Raw genomic sequence first — 21851 nt, 5'->3', positions numbered from 1 at the left:
ACAGACAGTCATTTATCAGGATATGTAAATCTGCTTTTGGAGCATTTGTAAACTTGATTTTGAATCCCAGAAGCCGAGGTAGCAAAACGGACAAATTGTGCTCGAGGAATTGTGCTCATCTCCACCGTCAATCAGAGTGACATTAATCAGTCATGGGTCGAAGGTCAGGGCCTCTCTTTATTGCCAAGCTGCTTTAACCCTCTGTGCTCCAGGGGGCGCTGTGATATGGCTGACCCTACACTCTGACCCAGCTTCCTTACATCGCTGGGATTTGTGAACAAAAATAATTACAAGTTGCTGTACATGTAAAAAGCACTTTCACCTTTTTAGTGGCTGTTGTATGATAGAGAAGAACTGGCCAGTGATTGGGAATAGACCAGTGATCAAATTTGGGACAAAGCATGGTAAAAAGAATGCTTGTGGTGCAATGAGGTATGCTTTTGCTGAAGTTAAAAATCAGACGCTGGTGTCTCCATTTTATTTGGCACTGACAAAGCAACCAATAATGGAGTCTGAGACTCTGCTCTTTTCTTTATTCTCTCGTGGTTATGAAGCAGTTATGCAGACGCTTGGTCTTGCCAGGCAGTAACTTTCCTCAGACAATGATTGTTAATAAGACAAAATAATGCGCCTGTGACTGTAATGTCTTGAGGTTGGAACTATTTGCAAGAACATTGCCGTTTTGGAAAGGCATGTTCGAAGAGATGAGTATGGTGTTTGCCTTCACAATCGTTCATTTCCTCACTCCATTTTATTCTTTCTTACAGTGTAATAATATTCAGGACAGATGTGTACCCTAAAACAGTGTATGTTTGTTGACAAATATAATAACGTGTCAAAGAAAGATTCTATTCTATTCTACTTCTGGTTCTGCTCTGTTTTAATGTATTATGTTAGTGATGAGAAAAATAGATGAGGTTGTACTCAGTAAACAGGCTAATGCTGATTGATAGATACATTTCAGTTGTCCCTTTTTTTTTGTGGTAAAAACTTTGACCTGTGCAGCTGTAAGATTGTTTAGAAGTATGGCATTAATCAGTGTGTGGAAAAAAGGCTATAATATACAGCTAGTGATCTTCAAACAGCATGCTGAAATAAAAGGTAATGCGTTCACGGTATTATTATAGTTAATTATCTCCACCTATTTTATTCGATTAATAAGTGAAAGGAATAAACAGGCTTCAAAAGGCTAACTTGTATGCAAAATGTTAAACCTGAGTAACTACAACATATTCAAGCCTGAGTGGGAGTTCCAGGACTAGCATTAACAAACTTTTCCATTGTATGATTTATTTATTTATTTTTCTACTTGGATGAAAGTGTTTAAAAAAAAAAAATTGAATTAGAAATAAATGCTTGACAAAAACTTTGCACTTAGCTTTTCGAGTTTATTTTACAGAGGAGTAATCGCTGTGGAGTCTGAAAGGCTGTTAATGATGTACTGTATATTAGTAATGAATGAGGCATTTCAAGGTTTTCAGCTCCCTAATTATTTATTTTGCACTTAAAGGTTAGAGGCATTGCCAAGAGATAGATATTTCCATTTCCTTCACAATTTTGAATTATAAGAACTTTAAGGTGATGTGTCGTGTGTTATGGGGTGTTATGGGATACATTTAAACCCAAAGATTTGAACTACTTAATAAAGGAAATACAGATGGAACTGTTTTGTGCTGAGCAGATTTTGTTACTTCACTCTCAGGGCCTCCAGGATCTCCAGGAGGAGTGCGTGTGGAGGAGGTTGGTGTGCAGTCTGTGAAGCTTTTCTGGAGTCACGGCACAGATAATCTCAGTCCCATATCCAAATACAATATTCAATACAGAGAGACCAGAGCCGAAGGGGAATGGAAAGATGCTGTAACCTGTGAGTACTTGTACTAACATTTTGATAGTTGTTACAACTTTTGCCCTGTTAAATACAGTATATGCCTAGGTTTATCAAAATTCCTCCTAATTCTTGATAATTTATATCTGAATAAACACTGTATGGAGAAAAGTATCATGACATCTGACTGTTCCAGCCCTATGTGGTTCTTCCCCAGACTTTTACCACAATGGAGGCACACAGTTGTATAGTATGTCTTTGGATACAGTTGTGGTTTGTCTTTTGGAGGCATTTTCTCCATTATTTGAATTAGGAGACCCTAACCTGTTCCAACATGACAATGCTTCTGTATGCAAAGCGTCTCTATGAAGATATCGTCTACATGGGTTGGAATGGAAGCTCCTGAGTGGCCTGCAATTTGTTTTCTGATCCCAAAAATATTAAACACTTTTGGGATAAATCTTTACTGCACTCCAAAAAACTCATTCTACATCAGTACCTGACTTTACTAACACCCTTAATGCTGAATGAGCACAAATGTCTACAAGCACACTACGAAATCTTGTGGAACATCTTCCCAGAAGAGTAGAGGATATTATAACAGAAAATTGGAAGCAAATTGGGAATGTGATGTTCAAAAACCACAAAAAAATGTAGGGTCAGGTGTCCATATAGTGTATTTATAGACAAGTAGCAATGCTACAAAACATGTGTACAGAGTCTTCCCTAAAGTTTTGCAGCCCAGATGGTCACACAACTGTAACGTATGTCATTGTCTGCTGCAATATTAAAATTTTCCTTCACTGGAACTAAACAAACCACAAACATTTTCCAGCATGATTATGCCTCTGTACACAAAGCAGGCTTTATTAAAACATAGCTTGCCAAAGCTGAAGTAAAAGGACTTGAGTGTCCTGCACAGAACCCACTTTTTTACCCCACTTAACACCTTTGGAACAAACTGGAACCCTGCCTGCACATCAGGCCTCCTCATCTGCTGTAGAGGCCAGACCTCACTAACTGAATAATCTAAAATCCCAACAGACACCATACACTAATCTAGTGGAACACTTTCCCATAAGAATGGAGGTTATGATAACAGAAAGTGGGATTAACCAGATTCCTAACATCGCTGTGATACGCAAAGAAAGCATTTACATGTGACAAACATGAAGCACTTTCACCTTTAACCAGAACACATGAGTGTAATGATAAGGTGTCCACATATTTTTGGTCGTACCATGTATTTGTGTGTTATATCATTTCTATTGAAAGTGTAAAGCAGAAACAGTGGTATAGAAAGAACAGTGATATTTTTCTCTACTCAATCTTTCATACAGTACCAATCCAAAAAAATGGATATTAATTGACTTCTTTTAAACTGACTGATCCCTCGAAATAACCATTGTAATACATTAATGTTTTTGTTGTTTCAGCTCCTGGCAATGTAGAAGGCAACGCAGAGATGTCCACAGTAGTCCAACTGCGTCCTTGGACTGAATATGAGTTTCGAGTCATTGCTTCAAACACTCTGGGTACAGGAGAACCGAGCGAACCATCAAGCAGAATCACCACGCTGGAAATGGGTATGCCCTAGGATTTAATTTTACGCTTGAGTTCCTACCCTATCAGATTTCAGAAATCCATGTCACCTAAATCAGACTGCTATTTGGCCACTCTGAGGCCCTTTAGAAGAAGTCCAATGACGTTAGCATTTTCACGTCTATTCATTGGATGGTCAGAGAGCGCACTAGTCAGAGCTCTCAAACTGCATCTGTAGTAAACTGCACAAGCTCAAATATATTCATGTGGGTTTAATAGCCGTATGGATTTGGTTCAGACAGACTAACAAGAGGGACTTTTTTGATCAAAATTGGACATCGAGAGCAACAGTTGCCCCAAAACTTTTGGAGAAAATGCACAAAAATGCACAAAAAGCCCAGGGTCATATTTCGAGGTTAGTATTGTAGTGTGTAGTCCTCTACACAGTGTCATCCTCCAGACTGCTATTCACTACATCAAATATTCGGAGTTATTGGTGACATTTTTTCAACCTCTCAGCTGGTGATCTATAGTTAAGAGGAATTCTGGGGATTGTATTGAGTCCCTTTTCACTTTTTATAAACTTGTATTAGATTTAAGGTGCTGTTTTTGATAACATTGGTGTTTTGCATGAGGTTATGAATGAATAATTATAGTTGTTGATCTTTGGATGAAAAACAAACATGATAATGGGGTTTGTCACTGTTGATATGCGTGATTGTCGATCTCAAAATCCTTTCTTATTTTAGCTCCTCAGGTGGCTCCTTCGGATGTAGGAGGAGGTGGAGGAACGAGTAGAGAGCTTACCATCACATGGACGGTATTGTATTTTTTCTGTAATGAGCCAGTAATACATTTTGTTGTAAAAGAAGCCCTGACAGTGTGTGAATTTTTATCTATCTTTAGCCTGTTCAGCCACAGTACTACAATGGACGTAACTTCGGCTACATTGTCACATTTAAGCCTCAGGATAGCGTTCAGTGGCATAAAGTGACCGTGCCTGACGCTAACGCTAATCGCTACATCCACAAAGACCCCTCAATTCCCCCAGCCACTAAGTTTGATGTGAAAGTAAAAGGCTTCAACAGTGTAGGAGAGGGACCCTATAGTCTCACCGCCGTTATATACTCTGCTCAGGATGGTGAGTGTCAGTCTTTTATTTACCTATTAATGTATATACTGCTGTGTGAAATCAGAAACTCCCAAATCATGTTAGGTCAATATCTCGGTCATTCTCAGAGCTATATATGTATGAAGGATGTACCAATTCAGTGTATCGTATTGCATTGTTTGTGTGGAGGCTGTTTCTCATAAAATGCCACTTACATTACATGAGCTGTAATAGAAATGTACACTTAATCAAGCCTTACTTCCTCTTCTAAAAAGATTAACTTTCGTTGCCTCAGGATAGACTATAGAGTGTTAAAAAAAAAAAAACACTTATTTAAAACAACAATATCTCTAGTTAGCAAAAAAAAAAAAAAAAAGAAATTGGAGTATTTGGTGTATCTGGAAGGTCTGGAGTATGGAAGCAGTATGATATTAAAAATGTTCCTAGTGTATAATATTAACAGCTGACAAGTGGTTGGACTAAAACTTTGCCAAATCTGTCTAAAATTACTAATGCCACAAACATGTCCACTAGATTTGTGGATCTCCATAACCAAGGCTGAGGTGATTTAGATCCTGATACATAGCAATTTTTGTAACAGTGGTGTGAAAAAGTGCCCCCTTCCTGATTTCTTATTTCTTTGCATGTTTTTCCCACTTTAATGTTTCAGATCCTCAAACTAATTTAAAAATCAGTAAAAGATAGTGAACACAACATGCAGTTTTTAAATAAAGGTTTTTATTATTGAGGGAAAACAAAATCCAAACTGCATGTTGTGTTCACTTGTGTTATCTTTTACTAATAGTAAGTATTAGTTTAATGATCTAAATCATTCAAGTGTGACAAACATGCAAAAAAAAAAAAAAAAACAGTAAGGGGGCAAACACTTTTTCACACAACTGTACATATGAAGCAGCTACCCATGCGATGCAATACTATTCACCCCATTACGATGCGATGCAATTCCGATTTCCATTTGAGTCAGCACAATGCTTTTTAATGCAATACAGTTTAATGGAAAAATACGATGCTATGCATTTCAATATAGTGCAGATAGCTTGCTTTTATTTCTTTGGGTCAGACAGACCGCAAATCATGACTTTAAATGTGCCTTCTGACTTCTAACGCATGTCCCTTTCACAAAGTGAAACACAAAGTGTTGTGATACGTCATATTCAGTGGTGCTGAGAGAAAACGCTTGAGAAACAGTCACAATCACAAATTATCGGATCCCTAATGTCCACACATCTGCTTTGACATCTTCAAATTCAATTATTGTATGTTAATAATGTTGCTTGTCTAAATTACATTTAAATTTTTATATGTACAGAGATATGTGAATTTCCTACTGGGATAAATAAAAGCGATCTTTCTATTTACAGTATCGTCAAACCCACTGACAAAGTGTTTTCATATAAATCTATTCCTTGCTAGATAATATATACTGATTTATGGCTGCAGATGTCAACCTTTTATAGTCTTAAGCAAGAAGTTGCAGTGGATCCAATATACAGGTGGATTTATAGTAAATAATTTTTACTTCCTAAAAAGTCTCCCTGTTTATACACATACATTGGGGAAAAAAAAGGCCTAAAATTGCAATTTATTAAGCTTGTAATGTTCTTAAAAACAATTAATTGATCAGAAAGTTTGCAAACATTAAACAGGTAGATAAAATAACTTAGTAAAATTATATTTTTTACTTTTGATTTTTTTTAAGGTGAGTAAGTATGCAAACATTTGGAAAGCTTTTTACAAAAAGAAGAGTCAGTGTTTCATTTAATGATGAGCCATGTTGAAAATCTGGATCTTTTAAAACTCAGATGTGTTGATATTGTAATCATTATGATGAACTTAACAACTTTATGCATATAAATGAATGTCCCTAACTTACTTTCCCCCACACAGTTTACTGCAGCAAAAGTAGCATAGTATGAACATTCTTTCTTATATTTCAGAAGGGTGGTGGACATCAGGTATACACTATATGGAGTAGACTTAAGTTTGTGAAAACCTGAGCATAAGATTTGTATGTTTGTTTGTTTTTTAAACATGCCACGTTCTACATGTTGTCCCCGTTTGCTTGTGATAATAACCTCCTCTCTTCCTGGAAGATTTTGGAGTGTGCTTGTTGAGATTTGTGCTCATTCAGCCTTAAAGGCGTTACTAAAATGATGTAGAGTGAGGAGGCCTGGGGTGCAGTCAGCCTTCCAGTTGATCCCAAAGATGTTTATGCGGTAACAGGATTGAGGCCTCTGAGTTTAGGTTAAGGGAAGATGTAATGTTATCCTATACAATTGTGTGCCTCCAACTTTGTGGTAACAGTTTTGGGAAGAACCACCTATAGCTGGAAAAGTCAGGTGTCCAAAATTGGTTTGTTTATATAGAATGTATAGTTGGGTCCAGAGTTTTGACCATACTGTAAATCTGGGATTTATTTTTTATTTAATGAACAGGAATAAAATTGTGTGAATGTGCTTTTATTGATTGAAGTGCTATCTAACATGCTGTGTATCCTCAGCACCCTCAGAGGCTCCCACCATTGTGGAGGCCAGAACCTTGTCAGCGACAGAAGCCATTGTATGGTGGCGGCCACTCGCGCAGCAGATAGTTGAGGGTTATCAGGTTAGTCTGACAATGTTGCAGGCACAGTGAGTGTACAGTGTACAAATATAAAGTGATTTGCCCTTCATGCATGTTCACTTGTGCACTTGTTATAACTACCATTTGTTTAAGGAATGCTAGAATATGGTCTTCTGGCAGGGAAAACAATTATTGGCTAATATTAAATCTTTATATTATCTTTGACAGGTGAGATACTGGAGGAAGTCCATGGAGAACGAGGCTTCAGCACAACGCATCTCCAGCAGAGATAACCAGACACGCCTGGATAACATGAAACCCAATTCCCATTATGTTATAGAAGTGCGTGCTTTCAACGGTGCAGGTTATGGACCACCAAGCCAGAGACATGAGATCTACACAAAGAAAGCACGTAAGTGGTACAGAACTGACAGAGACAGAATTCACAGACAGAGCTGGCATTTCTACATTATATCTTATTTTTTAGTGCTTTTTAGTTGTTTGAGAGGCATAGAGAGTATATTTTATAATAAACTGTATCCAAAAATCTGGTTGAGGCCATGCTTACTTTATATATAAATTTTCATAAATTTTAACTTTAAAATCTTTATTTAACATTGCATAGAAGACTAACAGAATAAAGTAGCTATGAGTCAAACATAAGCATGAAGTTCCTATTTTCTTCAGTAGATCTATTCCCAGATCTTGTTCTTGTTGAGAAATATGGTTTATTTGTCTTTGGCTCTTAATTTTCAGCTCCAAGTCGGCCACCAAAAATAATCGGCACAAAGTTGAACTCCAGTGGAACTTTAGTCAACGTTGCCTGGCAGCATGTGGTGGCTTTAGCCAATGAATCTGCTGTGGAGAACTATAAGGTATAGACAATATGGCTATAGAGTTGTATAGAGTTTAATAAAAAAATATATATATTTTGTAATAAATAAGTGTGTGTGTGAACTTTAGTTTCTGTCCCAGATGTTGTTTTGTCTGTATGACTCATGAGTGACTTTGAAAACCAAATGTGTCTGATCATTACATGGGCTAATTCTGGACCTAAAGCTATTTGTCTGATGTTGTTTTAAAGGTTCTCTATAGACAGGAGGGCCACAGCACCGGGACACTGTACACCACAAATAAGCAGTCCATTGACCTGCCTATTTACAAAGATGGAGATTACCTGGTGGAGGTGAGGGCACAGAGCAAGGGAGGAGATGGAGCTGTGGCTCAAGTTCGCATCTCAGGTAAGCTGTCTGTCAAAACCGTCAGATCCGTGTCACATGAGCCCTATGTGCAAAGTCTTCATCTGCTTGGATTTAACGTGATGTTACGTAATTCTAGTAAATGTCAACTTATTTATTTATGCAAAGCTAATTTAATTGATGGTGGTAATGGAAATTTGAATGGTTTCTGATGATAAGTAAAAGTGCATGAATTACAAAAGGGCAAATGAATTAGAAAATCAATATTTCCGTTTGTCTTTTCACACGCTTTGCTTCATGTGAACATTTCAAGTTGAATCATGCCCATACTGCAGTAAGAGTGTGGTGATTTGTCAGTGTCATGCACCTTTGGGTATGAACAGCTGCTAGTAAGCTGAAGAAGGAGATAACAGAGTGTATGAGAAAGAGAAACCTGTAATGATAGATGACCTTTCCCCCAACTGCAGTATTTTGCTTACATTATTGCATTTAGAATGTATTAACTATTCTGAGGTTAGGAATGTCCTAGGATCCATACAGTCAAAAAATTCAGATAACACTATATGGTCCAATGTTTGTAGACACTGGACCATCACACTTATGTAATTGTTGAACATCCAAGTCAAGGTTCATTGTCCAGTCCACATTTCACCATGGTTATGAGTATTTGTGTTCAGTAAGCTATAAGAGCATTAGTGAGGTCAGACACCCAAGGATGTCTTGGGTTCAGTCAATGTTTCAGACCAGTTCATTCCAAAGGTGTTCATTGGGGAAGAGGTCAGGGCTCTGTGCAGGATACTTCTTCCACTCCAAAATTGTAAGTTGTAAAACTACAGCAAAACATTCCCTAGGTTTATGCGCTTCTGTGATACCTGTCATTTGTCCACTATAGTATATTTTTTCTAGTGTGCAGTCTGATTTGCCACAAATTTTGTCAGTGTTTGTCAGTACCACCATAATGGTTTAGGAGTGAGGCAAATTTTTTGCTTTATTTCGGGGGGTTTTACAAAAACAAAGCAGTAATCTTTTAGAAATTTACAGTAATTTGTAGTCCCTCTATTTTCATAAGCTCAAAGAATTAGACAAACTCACTTAAACATAAGAATTATTTTTAATACCCAGTTGCTGCTTGTTTGTTTGAGCAGAAAGCATAGCTCTGACACTGCCTCCATGTTTAATATATGATGTGGTATGCTTTGGATCACAAGCCGATCCTTACCTTCTTCATACTCTTCTCTTTCTATAATTCTGTTAGAAGTTAAGAGGCAAAATGGCGCATATATCCAAACATATTCTATAATCTGGTTTTAATGGTACTATGTTTTGTGTATGTTTTATATCCTTTATGTGTATGTGATTGTGTCTGTAGCTGGAGGGGTCTTATCAGCTTCATCTCTGAGCCTCTGTGTCCTGCTGCTGGTGGCATTGCTCAGCCTGACTCTCTGATTGTAGCGCCATCTCTCCTCTGCCTTCACTCACCACAGTGAAGAGGACTCTTACTGGATTACGCCTTACAGGACTCTTATTTTACAAATTCCTATGCTCAACAACGAATATTCCCAACCTGGACTGAACGATGTTGGAAGAAAAGACAATACAGAAATCTAGATAGGACAAGGATGTTAAGGATTGTCTGATTCAGTATCGACTTAACCATGAAGCAGTGTCAAAAGGAGTTCTCTAAAGTTCAATATGCCTTATAATATCTCTTACCCTGCTCATGGCTGCTTGTGGGTAGAGTGACATCTGTATTTACAATTTACAAAACACAAGGCTGTTTCAGCTTTAATTTTAATTTCTTTTGGCGGCTCATTCTGTAACACCAATAATCTTCTCTTAATTGACTTCGCAGTTTTCTTTCCACAGCGTTCTCTGTAAAAAGTGACATTTGATGAGAGATGAGTATCTGCAAGTTAGCGTAGTTTGCAAATCAGCAAAACTTTTTTTTGTTTCTGAGCTAATCCTTTTCTTGACGGATACAGTCAAAGCAAACTCCTCTGCTACGCCGACTCAATACAAACTGAACAAAGTTGCGCAAAATGAAAAAAATATATAGCAATTTACTTCAAGCTAGTAGATGTATATGCAATAATTTATAAGCTATCGATTTCTTAATATATTTCAGTATTTCGTTGATCATATTAACATATCATTAATAGAAAGATTATTTTACTTTAAATATATGATTTCAAAGCCCTTAAATAAAAGGAAATGAACATTTGAGAGATGTGTGCTTATAGCCTCTGTAGACTGAACAAGGCTCATCAGGGGTTTGAAAAAAAAATTGTAAATATATATCTTAATTGCTGAAATGTCTGTACCGAGGAGTAATTGTGTTTGTGTGTGAACTGTAGGTGTAGGATGCATATCCAAACCATGGTTTTAAACCTGAACAAGATGAATATGTTTGAGTGTGTGTACATGTGCTTGTGAGTGAAGTGTGGCATGATAATCCACTGCAACAGGACATGGGCCCAAATCTCACAGCACTTCTGGATAAGGGTGTTGATTTTTTAAAAATAATTTCTATACGTCACTCATACTGTAGTTTAAGAAACTCTGTCATTTCATTAGTGCTTTAATGAAAAGGCAGCATAAGGAAAACTTCTTGTTTTGACTGTATCTTTGAATTCTCTGTCATTTAGTAGGGGTTCATTTAAAAAAGAAAAAGCTTTTTTTGCTTTGTTTTTTCCATTGGTTTTATTTTTTGGTCATGTTCCAGAATTTCTGATGAGTGTATTTGCTAAAGCGTTTCAAACCTGCACAGCTGTTTTGATTGTGTTATATGGGTCATATCACTAATTGACTTTGTACAGTATGACAGTAATTGTTGGCTTATTGAACAGGTATTGCGATTAAATCTCGAAATACTTTTGTAACCCATTGTCTTTTCCCATGAAACCCATTCAAAATACAGTGTGCCAACCTGTCCAGTTTAACAGCATTTTACTTGTTATTAAAATGTCTTTAGGTTTGTTACTAAATGCATTCCCATTTCGACACATTCTATCTGAAGATGAACAATAATATATCTCCACAAATTTACTTTCATGAGAAAAGGATATTTCATTTTTTAAATGTCCCAGGCTAATTGAATGTGATGTTTTTGTTTTAATATCTAGAAGGTATATTGGATGGTGACCTCTCAGATGGACTGTCTGTGTGCATTTGCTTCCCTATGTTTTGTAATGATTCAGCAACCACCACAAAGTGCTTTCTCTTTCCCTGTTTACTTCAGGCAACAGCATCATCATCAATGTAAAAGGAAAAAAATAACCAAATGCATGAAAGCCTTTAACTTAATTATTGCAATCTGCAATTATTTGGAGTGCTATGGTAACGCCCTCAGATGCATGATCTGGAAATGAATGGTTCGTTCCAGTTGCGTTAAAACGCCATACTCATTCGCGATGAAGGTGACTCATGTAACTCAGCTTCTTCTGCTCTGCCTCTGTCAGGCAATTAAAAAGTGTGTTCAGTCTGAATGACAGGTTGTGTAGATGAAATGTAACCCATGAGTCATTATCTGCTTCACTGAAGCCATTCTTCTCAATTAAAGTTTATAAAGTCAAACCCAACATGCCTCTCATTGTATTTGGTCTCGTTGAATTTATGACCGTAAGAGTTTAAATATCAATCATCATTAAACATATAATAGGTGTTTAACTTATGGTTTTGTTGTAATAATTAACTTTGCAATAAAAACCGATGTGGAGGGGGGAAAATTTTAAATAAGGATGCAATTGCAATCTTGTACATGCAATCTTAAAAAAGCTTATAAATCTGGTTGAGCACCAGGAAGCAGCTTGTTTTATTAAAAGGGATGGGAGACATAAGTTAAAGAAAGCAGGAAGAGACACTGTGTTGATTGATGTGATGTCCTCTTTTTTTCTCTTCCAAATAATGCTATACATTTCATACTTCACATAATGACCTCTCCTATTTCCTAGTACACAGTGAAATTTAAAAAACATTCTTCCAAGATGTTACAGTACATACAACCACAATTCCAAAGATGTTGTGACACTGTAACATTTAAACAAAAATCAATGCATTTGCAATTATTTTCAAATCTCATAAACCCATCTTTTATTCACAGTAGAACATACCATGTGTTTGAACTGAGGAATTTTGAATTTGATGGATGCAACACGTCTCAAAAAAGCTGGGACAGGACAACAAAAGTCTGGAACAGTAAGGGTTGTGTTACTGAAAAGAAACAGCTGGTGGAACATTTCGCAAATAATGAATTTAAATAGCAACAGGTCAGTAAGATGATTGGGTATAAAAAGAGTATTTTAGAGAAGCAGAGTATCAGAAGGTAAAATAGGGAAAGAATCACCAATCTGAAAAAATATGTCAACAATTTATGAAACAAATACAGAATAATGTTCCTTAACACAAAACTGTAAATACTTTGAATTCCATCATCTACAGCTTATGTCATCCAAAGCTCCAGGAATCTGGATAAATCTCTGTGCACAAGAAACAAAGGGCAAAAATCAATATTAGATGCCTGTGATCTTTAGACTCCCAGGTGGAACTGCATTGAAAACAGGTAGGATTCTAAAATGGTATTCACTGAATGGGCTCAAAAACAATTCTATAAATCATTGTCTTTAAACACAATTTTCCATGTCTTTCACAAATGGAATTCATATGTGAAGATGATCCAGCAATGCATTCTGTCTTTTCTGGGCCAGATCTCATTTAAAAAGGACTAAGGCAAAGTGGAGTAATATTTTGTGGTCAGATGAATTAAAAATTTTTATTCTTTTTGGAAACCATGGAAACTAGGAAAAAGGATATTGATCATCTGGCTTTTTATCAGTGCTAAATTCAAACTTCTGCATGACTGATGGTATTGTCACGTATAATTAATTCCTATAGAATGGGCAGCGTGCAGATGGATTTTCACCATTAGTGCTGAAAATTATTTAAAAAGATAATTAGAAATGTAAATATTAACTTATGAAATTTGCAAATCATTGCATTCTGTTTTTATTTACATTTTACATAATGTTCCAAATTCTTTTGAAATTGGGTTTTGCACATTTTCACTAGGTAAACAGAAAAAAAAAAAAAAAAAACATACAGAACTATTTATTACAAAAAACAAAACAATTAAAGAATAAATACAGTGACAGTACAGCACCATCCAGTATAGTAAATGTGTATTTTTATTTGTCAGGCAGCAATTTTTTCCCATCCAATTTTCAATTTGTTCAGTTTACAAAATTGACATGTAAGTCAATAAGGACAGAGGGATAATGTACTAGAATATGTACCACAATTACACAAATATACAATATTTTACATTGGCTGGTGTTCTCCAGTATATTTATCTGCAGGATGGATGGATGGATGGATGGATGGATAGATAGAACCTTATTGTCATTGCATAGTACAGCTTTGCGTTCAAAGTCTCAGTACCATACAGTGATGGAGTTGGTCAGGATGCTCTCGATGATGCAGAGGTTAAAGCTCTCTAGGGGTTTTATACAAACACGACTTGTCCTTTAAAACTGATTCCTATCTCAAAACCTTATTTCTCAGCACAAATACCTTTCATCACACCATTCCATCTGCCTTTGTGTTGTGCCCTTCAGCATGGAAAAGGTTTCTAAGAGCTGCAGAATCACATAATACAATCTTAATCTCTGGAAAGAACAGAGCCACCTTGTTTTCAGCTCCTAACACAATATATGACAAGAAAAGAGTGTGCCATGAAAGGAATAAAATAAGATTTATGACCCTTGATCTCTGGCAGGATAATTTGATTGCTGGAGCATGGAGAGGGGAAAAAAACGATTGCTGATAAAACAGGTTGTGGATTTCTGCAGCCAATGTTTTTTTTTTTTTTTTTTTTCTCAAATGATGGTTAGCATGTTTTTTTTTGTATCTGAGTGCAAACAAATGCCCTGACAAATGTCTTGTGGTTCACATCTTGTACCTCTTGTGTTTTGCAATGAGCAAATAAAAAAGCAATAATTCTTCTGAAAGAATAAAAAAACAAGAGGACTTCTTTCATCAGTGATGATTGAACCAAGTCATCAACAGTATACAAACAGTAATATGAGATATTAACTTTTTTTTTTTTTTTGCCTGGACAAGCTTTGAATAAAATAAATCTTTTCCTCAGACACTGTTAAATGTGACACTTTCTGGTTTTTTTTTTTACTCCCCTCAAAATGTTGTTCTTGTTACCCTGCAGTAGAGTTCATTCATCACATTAACCGCATTTTTTCTTTCTATAAAGTGCTCGAAAGTCTTTTGTAGTAGAATCTACTGTACTTAAGTAGATTTGTCTGGTATCAATACTTTACCATTTATATTACTTTTTACTTTCACTTATTATATCTTTTACACAAATATCCGTTCGTTTTACAATATATTTTCGAAACAGACTCGTTACTTTAGTTTTAATCGATTTGGTGACATGATCAATATTTTTTCTTCCCACTGCGTGCCATTTTCAGCCCATCAACCTGTTTCCTGTCATTGCGTGGCTTTTTCAATCTACCGCTGGTGTATCATTTCCTGGCTCTCACACACCACAAACAGAATAGTTTACGAAGATAACAATGAACAAGGCAGAAGGCAACATAGTAACATATGGTGTTAATGTGGATGAGACAGAGGGAGTCAGCGATGTAAACATGACTGAGAACAGAAACATTCCTGATCACCTGATCATCATCATCATCTTTTATTTTCTTATGTTCTATATGGTGGATGTTCAGCCTGGATGCATTTATTAGGTAACAAAATTTTAAATTTGTTTTGTATCAATAATAGAGCTGTCAAAATTAACGCAAAATCGTCAATGGTGTAATTCTGTTAACGCGTGATTAATGCAGCGCGCATTACTGTTTGACCATATTCATTAAAAACAAAAATTAAGCAAAATTAAAACATTCTACACAACACACGATTATTTACGACACCCTTTTTTTTACTCAGATATCTAAAAAAATTGTAATTAATAAACTCCACCAAAAAAGATTTTTTTACTGATGCGCCAAGTCTAAAATCAGCACCAAAATCTGCCATGATGCACAAAATTAACCCTCAGGGGGTCAATTTTGGAAAATTGACAAGTGAGTATACACATATGTAAAAACTCGTTAGAATCCCTAGGAACAGATGAGATTTCTTAAGACATCTCAAGAAGTATAGGTGCTGTTGTGGCATTTGAACTCCCATGAACTTGAAGCTGGAGAACCTTTTGATGTAGACTGGGGAGTGTCTCTTGCTGTTAGATTTCCGAAAGTCCACTATGTGCTTTTTAGTCTTCATGGCATTTAAGGATCAGGTTGTTGGTGGTACACCATGCTGCTGATCTGGCCGACCACGGTGAGAGTCATCTTCATACTTGATGAAGATGTTGCCTTTATGCAAAAGAGCACAGTCATGGGTGAACTGGGATTAGAGTAGTGGACTCAGAACACAGCCCTGTGGGACGCCAGTGTTTAGAATGAGGGTCGAAGATACCCGTTTGCCCAACCTAACAGACTGCGGTCTGTTGACAAGAAAGTCCATAATCTATCTGCAGAGGTGCAGATACCCAGGTCACTGAGCTTAGTGATCAGTACAGTGGGGAGGACTGTATTGAATCCAGAGCTGAAGTCAGTGAACAGCATTCTGATGTAAGTGTTGTTTTAATCCAGGTGGGTGTTGGCTGAATGAAGAGCTGAGGAAACTCCAGTTGTCCAGTGCATGCGCTGAAAACACGTCCCGGTATGCCATCTGGACCAGCTGCCTTGCATGCATCCACTCTGCTAAATGCTGAATAGACATCTGTTGTTGAGAGTGATAGTGGACTGTGAGCACAAGAAGAGTCAGTGATTGAGGTGAAATGTCCTATGCCTTGATCAAAATGATTGCCACCGCTGAGTAGAATCCCTTATAACATCCATTACATAAATAAAGTACTTGTGCTTGACAATTTGCAACACAATACATTTTGTAGATTTGTTTTGTACAGACTTATTTTCTTTTTGAAAAATAAACAGAAAAAAGCATTTAACACTGAGTGTTGTTGCTCCTTCTTTCTCTCTGATGTTGCTGTGCTTTGTTAATCAGATACAAGGACTACTTATCTTGTAAACACAATTTAAAAGCTTAAGTGAACAAACATCTGCCATTTTAGACACCTTGAAGAAAAATACAAAACAAATTCAAACATGTTTTTCAACGCTGTTAATAAGATGTTCCTCTGGTCATTATGTGTGATTAGAAGTCTTTACAATGAATTTAAAACATATCTTGAGTTTGGCAAGATTATTGCATAAATACCCAACAAAATTGTATACATGATCACCAACAGTTGTAGAATATATGTAGGCAGATGAATTTCCCTCACAGTCTTCCTCGGTTCAGGAGCAATGTGCAATTATTTGTGTTGTAAGCAAACAATTAGTCACAACAGTGGCAGGCAACCTTAATTGTGGACTTCTCAAGACACCTAATTACGAGTGTCTAAGTATAACAGGATAGAAATCATCAGGTTGTGCATTTATACCTGTACCAATGGTTGTAAAACATCAGCCCTAATACCTGGGCCAGTGACAAGCTGAAATTGTCAGTTAAGACCTCACCCAGATGCACAGCACAAACCCTGCAATCTTATACAGTATGTGTCCGACGTGTTCAAAATATCTGTAACAGGGAGTTTATTCGGTAATTCATCAATTGGTGTTTCTTGTTTGTTGGTTGGTTTCAACACTAGCATTGACGTTGTTGTGGTTTTGTTCTATTAAAGCCTGACATGTTTTGAATAGGGTGGAAGCGCTACTCACGAAATCAATTGTGGTCAACTTTGGTTTTTCAAATGGCAATCTTTAGGCTCTCACTGGATAAGCATTTGTCTTTCCAAATCTAATGGCATTGTTGCATGCCTTTAGTTTCTGCCAAGACTTGTGTAACATCATAAACATCCCTGGATCTGATCGGAATGTAAGTGTATACCAAATCGGACCCAGTAACGGTCCAGCCCTTTTTGTAGCCTGCATGAGTTTGAACAGAAGAGAGCCCATGTTCAAAATTTAAATGTTAAAGATTAGGATAAGCAGTTTAACTATGGCAGGTGCTCAAGGAAATTAGGAGAAATTGTGGCCGCCTTCTGCAGCTTAGCCATGTTCTGCAAATCAAATAGAACTAAACCAGAGGATTAGCTTCAATTCCGCTGATTGCATATTGAAAAGTATCATTAAAACGCACTTAGCAGAACAAAAATGTTTCAGACAAAAAAAAAAAAAAAAAAAAAAAAAACAGCACCTTGATACCCTTCTGGAAATGCATCCTTGGATCACACTTTGTTAATATGAAGAAGCAGAGCCAGTTCCTGTCAGTTATTTCACAGAATGTGATCGTGGGTGTGTGCGTATGTGTGTGTGTGTGCGTGTGGTCTGCAATGTCTGATTAGTAAATTCTGCCTGGAATCACTTGACCAATGTGCAATTAAAATCCATGTGCTAGTATGTGTGAGGGAATCAAACATTTTATAGTTCGACATTCCAATCAGTACTGAGGAGAGTGGTTTAATTTTTGAAGATTTATTTTTGTTCATGTGTTGTGAGCAGGCTACATCAGGAAAAAGCCTTGCGTGTTTGTTTTCTTTTTAGGGGGAATGCATAATGTTCTGGAATTCTTTCATTTTGCTAATTAACTGCAGCTAATTAACAGCCAGTATGCTGATTCCAATCTGCTTGTTATCGCAAACAGACGTTCTTGCGGCCACACATGCATAACGTCTGCGTTTACACACCATTAGCAGTTCTGCTCTCAGTTTCATCATTAATCATATCGCATCCATAGCAAATACCTAACTCCACTGAAAATTTACTGATCCAGTGAACAAGCTGGTGGAGACCAAAATGTAATTTTCTCCGTCATCCACAACTCTCAGCAAAGATACATTAAAATGACTAACAGAGGGATGGGAAAAAAAACAGAAACAAAAAATGATGAATATACTAAGTGATGTGCATTCCTCAGTGAGCTGGAACATCTAGTAATGCTCTAATTTGACTCATTGCCTCAGAGGGATGCAAATGTCAAAGAAGATTCAGTGGGAAAATCTACTAAAGCGATGTGGTTTGTCAGCAGTGGAAAGAATTATAAGTCAGTAAGGAATAGAGTAACTCATAAGCATAACTTAAAAATTTAGACATTTCATATAATGCAAATATGCACTTAGATATGCGTAGAGAGAGAGAGAGGGAGAGAGAGAGAGCGAGACAGAGAGAGAGAGAGAGAGAGAGAGAGAGAGAGAGAGAGAGAGAAAACAGCTTCTTTTCATGATAATTTTTTTAAATTGTGTAATTTAACATATACAATATTTATTCATAATATGTACAATGCCTTTGTTCTTTAATCCAAATTAGCTCTGTGTATTGATCGCTGCTCTAATGCAATTTACTGATATTGTTTTTGTTCTGTATTTAAAAAATTATATATATTGTACATTATTTGCACACACGCTTTAATATAGTCCCTAATATAGATCTGTGTTGTCTGATGTATTTCTTTGCTTTATGTAGCACCTCTGTTATGGAGCAATGTTTTTTTTAATCATTCTGTAATTTTACCCGGGGTGAATCTGGTTGAAATAACAATTAAATAATTTGTGGAAAATAAAATGCTTTTCTCTGAATGCTTTGATATAATTGTTTTGTGTGTGTCATGATATTATAAACATATATTTGTTTTAACCAAGAGGTTAAGAAACTGGTCTGCTTATGAATATAATAGTAGAATAGCAGCAGTGTGTGCTGTTGTAGCACTAGCAGCAGATGGAGGTATTTAGCTACAATGTAAACCTGGAGATATCCAGCCAAGCTTTCATATGTTGCCTTTTCCTCCATGATAACCCACAGGAATAACCCAAAACCATGAATACATATTTAGTTTTTCTGATTCAATTTTTTTCAAGTTGAGGACATTTTCAACTGTAAATAAACGCACACACAGGTTGCATTCTGGACACAAGAGGGGAAAAAAAGTGTTAATTAGATGTTGACAGATCCTGAGGCACTGTAGCAGGTGGTTTGTTATTCTTCACACTACTTCACAGCGTGCATATTCCTCCAAGCACATGCTTGAAGGTGTGGCGTTTTTTTTTTTTATATTGTACTGTGCAACAGTGTAGGCGAGAAAAATAATTATTCTATATACTGTACGTGACAACCTTATTGTGATCATACTGTATATGTAAGGAAGAAAACAGAACGGGGCGTAATTATTCTTTTTTATCTGTTTATTGTTTCAGTTAATGTTGTGCAACGGCGGTGAAACTATTTATTTCTATTTATCGCTTACGTTATTACAGCTATAAATAATCTCACTTGAAGTTAAGTGGAAAAAAATGCAGTTTAATCTTCTGAAACCCGAGAGAGTCATGAGTTTGTTTCTGAAGACTTTTACTCGATCTTACACTGTGTCAACACTGGTGACTCCTTCCATAAATGTTAAATTGGAACACTAATCCTTTTTTGTGTTCAAAAACAGTTTGATTATTGTTTATTTTTTAAATCCTGGTTATGTGAGATATCTACCATACATGTCTCTTTGTTATTTGTGACTATAAAAGCAATAATTATACTGTATATGTACAGTAAAAAAAAAAAACCTATAAATTGCTTTCCAGCTAACACTGCTGTCAGAATTCTTGTGTGTTGAATGATCAATCAACAACGTCTAAACAGTCAGTATTTAGAATTCAGCAGCGCTGTGATATAAAGAAGTACTGCGATGATTTCACAACTGAACTCATTTAGGAGTGTGCTTGATTTTTAACCTACATAAAAAAAAGTTTCAACTAGTCAAATTATAATTGTGAGCATTTTAAATACAGCAATTCACAAAATTTGAACAGATTGAAAAATAAAACAAACATTGAAATAATGGCAGATTTATTTTGACTAGATTTTACGTGTCCATTTCTGACCAAGATTTTTGTCTGAACCTGTCCCAGTGCCTCGTTTCATTCAACCGGTCTAAGCTTGCCAAAAAATAACACTGAACCAGCCTAAACTGCCTTCACATAAATCTTTTTTTTACACTATCTAGAAATCACCCAGGTTACAGTGTAAGCTCACATCTCAGAAGACTGAAATTCTGGTTCAAATCTAATGCCCTTGATGCAAAAACTTGGTAGGTCCTAGTCCTAGTATCACCCAGTGTCAAGCCTCGCAAATGTGATAAAAGAAAAGTTGATGGAGTGCATAAACTAGAGAGATGGGAGATCATAGCAATGGCAATTTTCTAATTTGTTCCTAAACATCTTCCAAAATGTGTAACATGCTATATATGAAGCATGCTTTTCTTGTACCATATATATATAGTGAGGAAAATAAGTATTTGAACACCCTGCTATTTTGCAGGTTCTCCCACTTAGAAATCATGGAGGGGTCTGAAATTGTCATCGTAGGTGCATGTCTACTGTGAGAGACATAATCTAAAAAAAAAAAAAAATCCAGAAATCACAATGTATGATTTTTAAACTATTTATTTGTATGATACAGCTGCAAATAAGTATTTGAACACCTGTCTATCAGCTAGTATTCTGACCCTCATAGACCTGTTAGTCTGCCTTTAAAATGTCCACCTCCACTACATTTATTATCCTAAATTAGATGCACCTGTTTGAGGTCGTTAGCTGCATAAAGACACCTGTCCACCCCATACAATCAGTAAGAATCCAACCACTAACATGGCCAAGACCAAAGAGCTGTCCAAAGACACTAGAGACAAAATTGTACACCTCCACAAGGCTGTAAAAGGCTACGGGGAAATTGCCGAACAGCTTGGTGAAAAAAGGTCCACTGTTGGAGCAATCATTAGAAAATGGAAGAAGCTAAACATGACTGTCAATCTCCCTCGGACTGGGGCTCCATGCAAGATCTCACCTCGTGGGGTCTCAATGATCCTAAGGAAGGTGAGAAATCAGCCCAGAACTACACGGGAGGAGCTGGTCAATGACCTGAAAAGAGCTGGGACCACCGTTTCCAAGGTTACTGTTGGTAATACACTAAGACGTCATAGTTTGAAATCATGCATGGCACGGAAGGTTCCCCTGCTTAAACCAGCACATGTCCAGGCACGTTTCAAGTTTGCCAATGACCATTTGGATGATCCAGAGGAGTCATGGGAGAAAGTCATGTGGTCAGATGAGACCAAAATAGAACTTTTGGGTCATAATTCCACTAAACGTGTTTGGAGGAAGAAGAATGATGAGTACAATCCCAAGAACACCATCCCTACTGTGACGCATGGGGGTGGTAGCATCATGATTTGGGGGTGTTTTTCTGCACATGGGACAGGGCGACTGCACTGTATTAAGGAGAGGATGACCGGGGCCATGTATTGCGACATTTTGGGGAACAACCTCCTTTCCTCAGTTAGAGCATTGAAGATGGGTTGAGGCTGGGTCTTCCAACATGACAGTGACCCGAAGCACACAGCCAGGATAACCAGGGAGTGGCTCTGTAAGAAGCATATCAAGGTTCTGGCATGGCCTAGCCAGTCTCCAGACCTAAACCCAATAGAGAATCTTTGGAGGGAGCTCAAAATCTGTGTTTCTCAGCGA

The 21851-nt window shown here is 36.8% G+C and overlaps 1 protein-coding gene across 3 annotated transcripts in view; it reads left to right on the top strand.

Moving 5' to 3' along the window:
* The window catches only part of cntn1a (contactin 1a), a 77127-nt gene extending 66197 nt beyond the window's left edge, over nucleotides 1-10930 (top strand). For all 3 annotated transcript variants that reach the window (XM_083546218.1, XM_083546219.1, XM_083546220.1), the window contains 9 exons: nucleotides 1703-1864; nucleotides 3262-3411; nucleotides 4117-4187; nucleotides 4274-4508; nucleotides 7000-7103; nucleotides 7290-7473; nucleotides 7818-7936; nucleotides 8146-8302; nucleotides 9630-10930. In XM_083546218.1, coding sequence (XP_083402344.1) covers nucleotides 1703-1864; nucleotides 3262-3411; nucleotides 4117-4187; nucleotides 4274-4508; nucleotides 7000-7103; nucleotides 7290-7473; nucleotides 7818-7936; nucleotides 8146-8302; nucleotides 9630-9706 — 1259 coding nt within the window. In that variant the 3' untranslated portion in view covers nucleotides 9707-10930. The remainder of the gene's footprint in view (nucleotides 1-1702; nucleotides 1865-3261; nucleotides 3412-4116; nucleotides 4188-4273; nucleotides 4509-6999; nucleotides 7104-7289; nucleotides 7474-7817; nucleotides 7937-8145; nucleotides 8303-9629) is intronic.
* Nucleotides 10931-21851: the final 10921 nt, after the last annotated feature.

The sequence above is a fragment of the Silurus aristotelis genome, assembly GCF_946808225.1.
Source record: "Silurus aristotelis genome assembly, chromosome: 7".
In the NCBI taxonomy this organism is placed as follows: Eukaryota; Metazoa; Chordata; class Actinopteri; order Siluriformes; family Siluridae; genus Silurus; species Silurus aristotelis.
The sequence above is the reverse complement of the archived record's forward strand: the minus strand, read 5'-3'. Positions and strand labels throughout refer to the sequence as shown.